Source organism: Gekko japonicus, unplaced genomic scaffold, assembly GCF_001447785.1.
Source record: "Gekko japonicus isolate JY-2015 unplaced genomic scaffold, Gekko_japonicus_V1.1 scaffold80, whole genome shotgun sequence".
Taxonomy (NCBI): Eukaryota; Metazoa; Chordata; class Lepidosauria; order Squamata; family Gekkonidae; genus Gekko; species Gekko japonicus.
The window spans coordinates 1324484-1337105 of record NW_015168047.1 but is presented as its reverse complement, the minus strand read 5'-3'; the positions used below and the strand labels follow the sequence as shown (position 1 = coordinate 1337105).

The following is a 12622-nucleotide window of genomic DNA, read 5'->3' as shown; positions in this document are numbered from 1 at the left end:
TGGGAGATATTTTAAGGCCACAAGTCTTACACCGTTTGAAACAACCCCACCGCGGGGCCATAGGCCAGCGGAGGGGGAAACGTTAAAGACAAGGAACAAACACACCGAAGAAAAATGCTAACTACAAAAAACAAAATAAAGAAAAGGAAACTAACTAAACGCGAGTTTAGCAGAAAGTTAGGTACTTAACAGACCGAAGCAGAAGGCGTCCTACCAGCGCGGCGGTCAGAAAAGAACTGGCGGGATCTGCGTGCCCCTCCTTGGTCATGCGCAGTGGAGCCGGCGCGTGACCTGGGAGAGGCGCGAAAATCCCTTTTGCTAGCTACCGGTACCGAGAAGGTCAGCGCAGGCGCAGTATATTCCCAAGGGTGTGATGCACAGAGACCACGAAGAAGATTCAGCAGTTTTGTTACAAAATTCACCATAATAATTTTATTTATTTAGTAAATTTCTACCCCGCCCTCCCGCCAAAGTGGGACTTTGACCCTGAAAAATTAATGTTGAAGAATCTCTCACGAGAACACAGCAATGCATTTATTTCAACTGCAGGTTATTGTCGCATAAATAACATGGAGTGTCAAGCCCCAAATACTGTAATTTTATGCATGTAGCAAGCAATTTAGCAGCAATGGACAATATCATATGTAAGGGCCATTAAATATTTCTGCAGATTTCAGTCTTTTGCACCTTTATATTCATTTTCCTGTTGCTTTGCCCACAGCATCTGAAAAAGTTCTTCATCCACTCAATGGCACTGATTTTATTTAAGTCTTGCTGGCATCCTTGTTACTTTAATAGTCACAAGGATTTGATAGTCATAAGGATCTAACAGTGCAATCCTAAACAAATATATCCTTCTGAGTTCGTTGACTTCAATGAACTTAGAATGGTGTAACTCTACTTGTGACTGCACTATAAATCAACTAAATGTAGATTCACCTTATAGATCAAGTCATGCTTTAAGGTGGTGATGCATTCACTAATGCTACCTGCAGGAAACATGTAAAGTGTGGAATGGGACTGTCACATGTTTTAACTCACAATAGAAACTCACCAGGAGCTTCAGTCAATCATAACAGACATTTTGGTGTATTTAATAATGCTGCTGAATAACAGGTGCTTTTAACCTTTTTTCCATCATAAAACTTCCTGTTAGTTGCTCACAACTTGGCTAAGCTCCAGCTGTCAAGGTCAACGTTTTGTCGATCAGGTTATTGTCTTGACCTATTATGCACTTCCAGGACAATGAAGGACATTGATCTCTTCCTTACCCCGTTAGATAACCCAAACATTTTCTAATCATCCCCATATCTAGCAGAGCTGGAGGGTTAAAATGTTTGGTTCAAAGGCTTCCACATTGTTGCAAGGGAATTACTTTCATATCTTTAACCTGATTGTTGGCCACTGTATGAGACAGTATGCTGGACGAGATGGACCACTGGTTTGATCCAGCAGAGCTCTTCTTACATTGTTCTTATTCCATTTTCAATTTAGGCATTTAGCAGGGATGGGAAACTTGCTCCAACTGTTAAGTATATATGATAGCTGAAAAGCCACGTCACTTATGCATTTGATAAACATATAACCTTTTCATACCAACCTTGAGAAAATGAATGTTGCCAGATTACAATTATAAACATGTTACCCTATAATAATAAATCCAAAGTGCAAGTAAGCAAAGTCAGTCCACGTTTTTGAAATATGGAATCAAAGGGAAATACAATGAACTTGTTCTTGCTTTCATTTGCCTCCTTATCTCAGACTTTCTTCCTGAGTACCAGAGGCTTGCTTGTTAATGCAGAATGGTCTTGTTAAAATGTTTCTTTTTATCCATTTTCATTCCAGGTATGGCCACTATACAAACTAATAAACCATACATGCAAATTTTAAAGATTTATGCACCCTTGGGTTCTGGGGTGTTTGAGCAAAAAAGGACCATATAAAGTTCAAATTCCTATTTAACTGAGGTGTCAACGAATTGCAGCCCAATATTCTGAATATACACACATAAGATGTTGCTCCAAATTCAGAGAGCCTGACCCCCTCCCCAAGTACATATAAACACGATTGTATTCTTCCTTAGATGAGTACCCAGGATAGTTTTGCACCTTACAATGAATGATAATTTTTTACATAAATCTTTGGAACAATAATGGATCTATCTTTCTTCATTTATATCTCAGTATATTTTAAATGAAAAATGTAACTTGCAACATTTTATAAAATTTCTAAAATGATCAAATGAGTCTACTTGTTCCATCCCAAAAAGAAGTTACCATCTTATTGCAATGACTACAGTACACAAACGGTAGCCCAGCGCACACACAGAAACCATCTCATTCACTTCAATCACAGAGAATGTTTTGCATGCATCATATCTAGACACACATCAGAAGTTCCTGGAATACTTCACATTAATTGAGCCATTTGTTCTTTCAAACCTAAGCAAGAATGATTGTCTTAAAAAATTACTGCTTCTTAACTAGCAGTTCATCAGACATACTTGGGTGGGTGCTAATGTAAGGTGGTTAACTGCCCAAGGCAACTGGTGGCAGATACTCTGCCCTCTGGAATTAGGAATAGAAGACTCTCTAATTGTCTACCCCTAGAACATCAGCCTTAAGACAGAAAAAAGCCAACGCAGGAAGGTACTGCTACTGCCGAAGATGGGTCAGTGGCATCATTGGCTGTCTCCCTGTTAGAACTAGATAAAGGGAGGGCAAATACTGAATGGGAGACTGCTGCATTCTTCTAGAGGTAAATACAGATGGACATGGGTCTGATCATTCTCCCAATACAAAAATATATGTAATGTGTGAATTGTCCCTTAGTTATAAAGACGTTCCAGTGAAAGCAGTGAATATTATATCGCAAATTAACTGCACTAGGTTCACTTACTGCCAGAGCAACAACAGCAAAACAAAAACAAATCCAGGTGAAATTTTCGGCAAAGTAAGGAAAACCTCAAGAGAGTTCTCTCAGCTGAATTTTTATGAACTAAGTTTAACTGAATGGCAGGAAAACAACTTGCCCCTTATGGCATCTGTTCTTGCTGAAGACCATCATCACAGGTATGCTCCCATTCTTACAACAGCTGTACACTCTTAATCACTTAGTGTGTGTTTTATATTTTATCCAGCTCCATTCCATTCAAAAATAGTAGCTTTTTTCCTAGATCCCTGGTGCATAAAGAGAACAGGAAGGTTCTTCATCCTTCTTTTCTAACTTTTTTCCCCCACCTTCCATATCTATGGAACTAAAGCAACAGCAAACAAAGAAGTCAGGAGGGGAGGAACATAGATGCTACGACTAAGAAGCAACATCATTCAAAGATTTAGTTTGTGTTCACAGAGATATTATCAAGAAGAAAGCCTAGTTCCCATTTCAGAAGTACAAAACTTACCAGCTGAAGGATGTCCTCGTCTTTTGGCATAACACTAAGTTCCAATACATTGTCACTGTAAAGAAGAAGCAGTGGGACACATTACTACAACTAGCCATTATGATCAGGATTTTAGTGTCTGGAAAATGTTCAAAGAACTACAGTCTTACATCTAATTTCATTTTCAACCACCAACTAAGGTGTATACCCTTATTTTTCTCTTTACTACAGGATCGCTATTATTCTTCCCTCACAGCTTGGCCCAGAAATTCAGGGGTGCTTCATGGTTTTGTACATGGACAGTGTTGTATAGTAACTAGAGTTCGGAAGGATTAAAAAAATATAGTGCATTTGCTGTGAACCAGCCAATCAGTCCAACAATATCATCTTGGGCATGTCCTATTTGTTGGCTTTTCTACTAGTCTACTTACGTGGTGTTTATTCTATTGTAAACTGCTCTGAGTCCCTCCAAGGAATAAAAGGGGGATATAAATACTTAAAGAAATAAAAACAAGCAAACAGTTGCTATACATGGGAGCTGAAATGTGTGTGTAGCTAAAAGACTCCTAACATTTATCTCAAAAATCATAAAACAGACTATACAGGGTCAATAATAGATTATGGCATCGATAGTGCAAAACTAAGAGGTGTTAGCTTCTGTCTAAGTTCCCTGACTTCTATGGATTTAGGAGGGGATAACTCCACTTAGGGCTGCACTGTAAGTCATACCATAGCTACAATATTCTTGTATTTTCTAAATGAAAGTGACAAGAAGCCTATGGGCTGATCTTAAAGTAAAGGTAAAGGTTCCCTTGCTCGAAAGCCAGTCGAATCCGACTCTAGGGTTGCGGTGCTCATCTCTGTTTCAAAGCCGAAGAGCCAGCGCTGTCCAAAGACGTTTCCGTGGTCATGTGGCCGGCATGACTAAACACCAAGGCGCGCGGAACGCTGTTACCTTCCCACCGAAGTGGTACCTATTTATCTACTTGCAATTTCTTGCTTTCGAACTAGGATTAGATTCTTTCAGTAGGGCTGATCTTACTTATCATTTTTATACAAAGCTGGAACATGGAGCGGGCATTGGGCTCCTGCAAAATGTCAACAGTGACACAGCTTACAGGATTTTCAACTATTTCCCAAGTCCACTGTACATTATATGTACGTCAATATATTTTGAGAAAGTGAGAGCTAGAAATTGCACCCATGAATCTCTCAGGATTAGATTCTACTCAAGACTTGCTTTTCCTAAATTGCCAGAACACCAGCAATTAACTCAAAAAAATTATCGTAAAGGTCCCCCCCATCCCAATATTTGAAGTTGAACTTAATTTATGCAAATTAATTTCCTGGCACTAGCATTTCAATGGTATCCATCATCAACAGTTCATAGAAAAATACCAGCATACGCTGAGTCTTTGTGGAAATTTGATAAATCATTTTCTTAACACTGATTAAAAAGAATGCAAGCGTAACCACCCTATAATATATTCTCATGAGAAATGTCACCCACAGAATGGAACTGCCAGCTTGAACGTCGTATGAAGCACAGTCCTACATATTCTTAGAAATTACTGTGTACAGCACTGATCAAACACATAACCTAATTTTAATTTCACATCTGCTGCTCAGTCAAAGTTGGCTCATGGTCAGAAGAGACATAAGGAAAAAGAACTCACTATGATACCAAAGCAAAGACCAACATTTTAAATGCTTTCTCTTTTATAACCAATGGACCCCTTTTTGAAGGAAATGGAATTATGGAAAGGATTTTTATCTTAGAGTTAGAAAATCATTCAAAATCAGGGTACTTTTTGTTTTGAAATACACACACACGCAAAATTTGCACTGACAACTTTTTGTTTTTTCTTTTTAAAAAACCTAAATGCTTAAGTCAGTACACCATGTTGTAGAAGACACAAAGAACTTTGTAACAGACGTTGTAGAATGCAGCTACAGATGATAAAACTGAAGGAGACTATTACAGAAGCAATTCCGGAACTTTTGTTCCCTAGCAGTTTAGGAACCATTTTTTGTAAGGAAGTTACCATAATGCTTAGCTTCCCACAAACAAGTCTAGATGGTGGTGCTGGGAAAACTGCTGCTTGGCCTTATGGCATTTATGACATGGTGTCTGGCAGGGTCCTATTTTGTCCCTGCTGCTGTTCAACATCTACATGAATCTGCTGGGAGAGATCATTGAGGGATTTGCAGTACAGTGCAACCAATATGCAGATTACACCCAGCTCTACTTCTTAACAGCTGAGTCAGGTGAGTCTTGTTTAAGACTTGAACATGTGCCTGGAAATAGCAATGGAATGGATGAGGGCCAATAAGTTGAAGCTTAATTTAGACAAGACTGAAGTGTTGCTGGTGAATTGACAAAGCAGGTCAAGCAGTAGAAAAGAATGAGAGACCAGTAGCACCATAAAGACTAACAAAATTTGTGTCAGGATATTACCTTTAATGAGTCACTGCTCACTACTTCTTATTCTTTTCTACTGCTACAGACAAACACTGCTACCCATCTTGATCTATTTCCAAAGCAGCTCAAGGACTGAGGAGTCATGGAGAACATCCTGTTTAGATTACTGTAATGCACTTTACATTGGGTGGCCTTTGAAAATGGTCTGGAAACTTCAGCTTGTCCAAAAGGCTACTATTAAGGGCAGGCAGAGCGATCGTATCACCCCATGCTGAAAGTTCTGGCTGCACATTTGTTTCAGGGCAAAAAGTGCTGGTTCTTACCTTTGAGGCCTTCACTGGCTTGTGCCCAGGGCACCTGAAGGACTGCTTCCTCCCACATTTGGCAGCCTGCCAGTTAAGATCTGCCTCAGAAGCCCTGTTCTCCAATCCCACCTTCAGAAGTGAGTTGGGTGCAAACCAGAGACAAGGCTTTTTCAGTAGCCACACCTGGTTTATGGAATGCCCTTCCCCCTTAAAGCTTGTCCGGTGCCTACACTGCTCTCTTTTTGCCAGCAGGCCAAAGTTTTTAATTAAGGGGTTGATCTTTTAATACTATTTAATCTGGAAACTAACCTCTGAGTGGACTGTTCATATGGTCTGTGTTTTTATGCTGGGCTGTTAATGCTGGATTTTAATTACTGTCTTTTAAATGTTTTGTTTTATTATTTTGTATTTTATAAGCTGCCTCAGATACGTGGTATAAAAATTTCTAAATAAATAAATGAGAGAATAAACTTATTTCTTGACTGCATATGGGGTAACATATAAGTGAATGTGCCTTTATACAAAAGTAAAAATTAAAGAAGGGTTTTCTTCAGATGCTAGTTTCCCACATACAGCATTTGGTTATGTCAATCTCACCTGCAGTATGAAAGATGTAACTATCTGCTGTTTGAGAACACCAGGCCTAGGAATCAGGTAACAGCTGACTTATGGCAACCCCATGGGTTTTCAAGTCAAGAGACTTCAGAGGCAGTTGGCCAATGCCTTCTGCACCGTGACCCTGGACTTCCTTGGTGGTCTGCCATCCAAATACTAACCAGGGTCAACCCTGCTTAGCTTCCAAGATCTGAGGAGATCAGGCCAGCCTGGGCTATCCAGGTCAGGCAATCAGGCTTTGCGTACTCTCTTTCTCTTGGAAGCTAAATGGGCTAGATGGTGGCACTACAAAAAAAACAACAACCCTCCAATTCATAACCTGAAGTATGATCAAATATATTGTAGATTCCTAAGAAACCGAAGTCGGCAAATATGATAGCATTTCTAGTGAAGCAACATAATGCAGTGGGGCTGGGATTGATGGATTGGAAGGGGAAAAAACACATTATCCCCAATAGAGGTCACCTCCCAAGCAATGCTCCCTCTAAGCTGTGGAAGTCTTGTGAGCAAAAATTCTACTTTGTGAGCTACTGGCATTAAAGTTGTGAGCAAGTGATTTGGCTACTGCATAAATTAGTTTGCTCTGGAGCCATCCTTACTGAGCGAAGACAAAAATGTACGAGCCGGAGGCTAAAAAACTGAGCTAGCTCACACTCTCAGCTTAGAGGAAACAGTGCTCCCAAGCTGATCCTTTACATCACAGCTCTACTACTCTACAAGAATGCCTTCCTGAACAATTCTGTTTTGCACATTTTGCAAAACCCATAGGAGCATGGAGAACTTTCCTAAGAGCCTCAGGAAGAACATTCCATAATTTGGGAGCTACTACCAAGAACGTGTGTGACTGGGTAGTTGCCAACACACCTGTTTACAGTGTGGCACCTTCAGATATGTGGGTCCAATGCCTTTAAGGGCTTTGCGGCTGACAAGACAGCACCTTGAATTGAACCCAATAACTGACTGGTAACAATGGAGTGTCTGCAGGAAGGGAGTGAAATGCAGATTCTGCTTTGCACCCAATATATTAGAGTTCTATATTAGAGATGGGCATGGACCAGAAAATTCTGGTTCGGTTATGGCTTGGGATGTACCCGAACCAAACTGAGCAAAAAATGCCTGAACTGAACCAGCCACTTTGGGCCACCTTTTTCCTGGCTGCAGAAAGCTGCAGGCAGGGAAGGGGGGGTCGCACAGGAAGGGTAAATGGCTGCGAGCCATTTTCTGTTTTGCTTCCATCCACTTCGAATGTGGGGGAGCAAAAAGGAGGGGCAGACTCACCCAGCTGTTAGGTTTAAATGGCTGTGAGCCATTAAATCACTCCGTTCTGCTCCCTCCCCCACTTGGAAGCAGGGGAAAATGAGAGGGATTGCTGAAATGGCTTGTATCCATTTCAGCCTAACAGTGGGGCTGATACACTCGTCAGCTGTCGGCTGAAATAGATGCAAGCTATTTCTGCAATCCCTCGTTACCCACCCCCCACCCCGTTTCCCACCATGAGCTGCACGGACCTCCTGATAACCACTTGGAGGGTCGTGGGAGGGTCTCTGGGGCGAAATGGCACTAATCTCAGTCCGCGAACCCAACACAGGCAATTTTGTTATGAAATTAGGTTCATTATGAGGTTTTTGCCCATACCTATTCTATACCAACTACAGTTTCCAAATTGTCTTTAAGAGCAGACTCATGCAGAGTGCATTACAGTAGTCTAATCTTGAGGTAACTGTAACATGGATCCATGTGGCAAGATGAGCCAATTCAAAGTAGGGGGGCATCTTCCAAGATGTAGAGTTGCTAGAATGCTCTTTTTCAGCTGTATCAACTTGCTTCTCCTGAAATAAAGCTGGATCTACAATCCCCCATTGGCTCTTAACTGAGTCAGCAAGAGACAATTAAGCCCCATCAAAAGTGGGGAGGCCCAGGTCCTTCAGGTCTTAGCCTTCTCAATCAACCTTACCTCCATCTTGACACAATTCTATTTCAGCTTGTTTACCCTTAGACATTCAACTAAATTAAAGGGGGTCTGGGTCACAGACTCTATAATGTCACAAGGCAATTTGGATAAGGAAATGCAGAACAGGTGTCATCAGTATACTGATGGCACCCTATTCCAAAACTATCAATGATTTCTCCCAAGGGCTTCATGTAGAGATTAAATAGCATGGGGGTTAAAATTGAACCTTGTGGAGCCCCACAAGGCAGGTCCCATACTGCAGAAACTTGGCCCCTAGAGCAACCTCCTGCCCATAAGAAACAACTGAAACTGAAAGCACATCTCTTAATACTTATTTCTACCTCCAAGTAACTCAACAGGATGGCATGGTCCACCATATTAAAGGCTGCTGATTAAGTCTACTAAAAACAGCAGTAAGGCACAGCCTTCATCTATACTTAGACAGAGATCATATACTAGGGCCACCAGCAACATTCCATCCAAAAGCCCAGTCTGAAAGGGGTCCAGGGCAGTAGAGATTGAATTAAATAGGGTTTGATCACATCTGTGATTCTGTGATGGCTTAGCACATCCAGATTACCATAATACAAAATATAAATCTTGAATCATATAGTATTTAAAACTGTAGAACTTATAAATATCTTACCTGTTCTGTATTAAAGCAATTACTTGGGAATACGTCTTCCCTATAACACTTTCTCCGTTCACTTTTATTATTCGGTCACCTAGGAAGAAAGCACATAGACTGTTTTCTTCACTTGGAAGACTGACTCAAATATTACAAAGAAACAGGAAACAAGAAGGTGGCATCATTCTCATTGACTTCTCCCCTTCTACTGTACTTTTCAAAGTGAACTCACTGACATCATCGTAGTGCAGATCCACAAGCCTGAGAAGTCATGCAGGGGCCCCAGACTTCACTGCATCTGAGATCCCCCTAAGCAGGGATAGTTTCCCTAATTTATTTTCAGTGGCATGAGAATTATCATGCTTGAGAACTCAAAACCACAAAAATCTTACCATCCAGACCATAGGTCTGCAACCCATGGCTCAGTACAGAACCAAATATGGTTGTTAAAAAAACAAAATCAAATATTTATGTTAGATTCTATTGGAGAGGTAGGTGTGATACTGGAATATCCAGTATGTGAAGGGAACTGCAGGCAAAGATTTTTATGGAACTAAAGGGCTTCTTACAGATTTTATTTATTTATTTATTTATTATTTTGATTTATACCCCTCCCTTCCCACAAGCTCAGGGCGGCTCACAGCAACAGACACAATACAATCTTAAAATAAGTCATAGGTTAATGAATAACAATATTAAAACAATACAATAAAACCAATTTAAAACATTCAAAGTGGGCAGTGCAGTATATTAGCTCAGTTCCTACAGCTGGAGTAAATGGTTCGATGTCAAGCCATAATGATCTCATGCAGCATCACCAACTATAGGGAGGCCAGCTGGTAGATGCCTGCTGCCTCAGCCAAAGGCCCGATGGAACAGCTCTGTTTTGCAGGCCCTGCAAAACTGCAACAGGTCTCACAGGGCCTTGAACTCAATTGGAAGCATGTTCCACCAGGCTGGGGCCAGGGCCGAAAAAGCCTGGCCCTGGTTGAGGCTAGGCGGGCATCTTTCGGGCTGGGGACAACCAGTAGATGACTATCTGCAGAATCCAAGGCTCTTCGGGGACACATATGGGGACCGGCGGTACTGTATATATGTTGGGCTCAGGAAAAAATGATAAAGAGATGGACAGTTGCCAGTAATCTAAATGTGAACCATGTGCAGATTTATGCCAGTGCACTAAATTGTGCAAGTTGCTACAGTGCATATTTTTATTTGTGAGATCTCATGTTCACCACCTCTAAAGAAAGGACTTGCAACAACCCATGTTTGGGCTGCAGAAACGTTAAGAATTGTGAACTCCAGTTGTTAGTAATGTTAGATTGCACATTTTCAGTTACATTAATGAAGCGTCCTTTTATGGGCTCTTTGTTGATCATTTGCTCTGAATTTTTAAGTAGAGTGGCTCATGAATTGTAAAAGGCTGCAGACCCCCTGTTCAAAACTTTGCTGATGGAACATAAAATACCAACGAGAAAAGAACTTGCTATAAAATTGTTGGAGGTAGCAGAAATGGACAAAGTGTAATATTACAAGGGAAAGATGATAAAGTATTTTAAGAAAGATGGGCAAAGGTATACAAATGGATAAAGGAAAAGAATAAACAATAGATTCAAGAATATTTATGTAAATATTAAGATATGTATGACTATACTTTGTAAAATGGAAAATAAAAATTATATTAAAAAAAAGAAAAAGAAAAACTAGATGGGCTAAAATCCCAGCCAAATTTAACAGTTTCCCCTTCCCTCGGGAAAACAACCATTCAGAGAGCTTTATGCATTGAAACGTTTATATGGTTGTGACACCAAACCGGGTCAGTACATACAGTCTGCAAACATAATAAAATACAGAAGTGTAGAAAAGCACCTGTGCATAATCCAGCTTCAAAAGCAGGCAAACCTTCCTTAACTTGTTTAACAAAGATGGTATCCATAGGCTCCAATCTGTTTCGTGGCTTCCCTTTAAAAGAAAAGATATACATTCATTGTCATTATGGTGTAGAAATCTATGAAAGATTTGAAAGATTAATTATACCACATTCATCTTTATATTAAATATTAGGATCCAAGTAATTTTTCATTCTTCCAACAAACAGAACATTAGCGCCTGTCTATTTAAAGTGAAAAAGATAAAATGCTTTGTGTGACATAGAGAAGTCTATGTAAAATGTGTTGCTACAGCACAAGTTTATTTTTCATGAATACTATGTCTATTCTCATTCTTCGTGGTCCCTTAACAACTGCCTTCTTTTTAATACTTCTACTAGGATAGGACAATATTTTAGAAACATAGTTAGTGAAACCCTAATAGCAGTTCTAAAACTCTTGAACCTTCTCAGAACCTTGAGAAGACCACAATGAAATCCTTTAAACAATAACAAAGTTAATTTGCAATACTTCCAGTGAAAGTAATTTGTACATCATAACAGGTGGGGCTAGCATAGGAAAAATTCCACAAGGATTAGATTTCAAAAGCCATTGCTTAACAATACAGGCTTACATAAAGGAAGTGCAGCAGAGAGTCAGTACAATGTTGGGGCTAAGAATGTGAGCTGCAAATCCCTGGTTCAAATCTAACCTCTGCTGTGAACCCAATAGGTAGCTATAGGCATTCTCTTAATCTCTGACTTGTTATCTGCAGTGTGTTCATAATACAATACTGACACACCTTACAGGGCTATTGTGAGGAATAAAATGCTACAGAGATGCTAAATGTTTTATGTACACCTGGCTAAGTTTATGAATTCATACAGTGTATGAAAATAGTAGTTATCTGGTAGAACAGAGGGCACTAAGATGCTTATTACCTTTCTCCCCTTTAAGGAAAAAAAGATAAAACAACTGGAAAAAACTTCAACAGAAAGGAATGACAATGCAAATCTTGTACCATTGGAGGGAACCAAAAAGGATCAGTATTAAGAGACTAATCTCTTATGACTGTACAAACCATAGTTGTCAGTTCAATGCTGCAGCTCAGACTTCCAGATGCAATAGTGAAAATGCATATTACTTCAAATTAAGACTGTCCCTTCATTTTATTGGATACCATTTAGTAACTTTGGACTAGATGGCCGATTTATTCATCTACAGAGCCTCCAAAAACCATAATTAGTGTTTTTATTTATTAACTGGATTTTTTTTATTCCGTCCTCCCCAAAGCAAGAGACTTGTTACAATAAAATTACATTACATTAAAATCATTAAAACAGTAAAAATCAAGAGGTAGCAGCAATTACATAAAAAACCTGTTAGGGTCACGTAGGTGGAATCAATGGGTACTTCAGTAGATTGGGAACTAGAGCAGGGAGGCCAACTGA

At 39.9% G+C, this 12622-nt stretch overlaps 1 protein-coding gene across 1 annotated transcript in view; it reads right to left on the bottom strand.

Moving 5' to 3' along the window:
• Positions 1–12622, bottom strand: part of ARHGAP21 (Rho GTPase activating protein 21) — a 163338-nt gene that overhangs the window by 45103 nt on the left and 105613 nt on the right. The window contains 3 exon segments of the mRNA XM_015414289.1: positions 3404–3458; positions 9322–9400; positions 11173–11265. Of these exon segments, the coding sequence (XP_015269775.1) occupies positions 3404–3458; positions 9322–9400; positions 11173–11265 (227 nt within the window).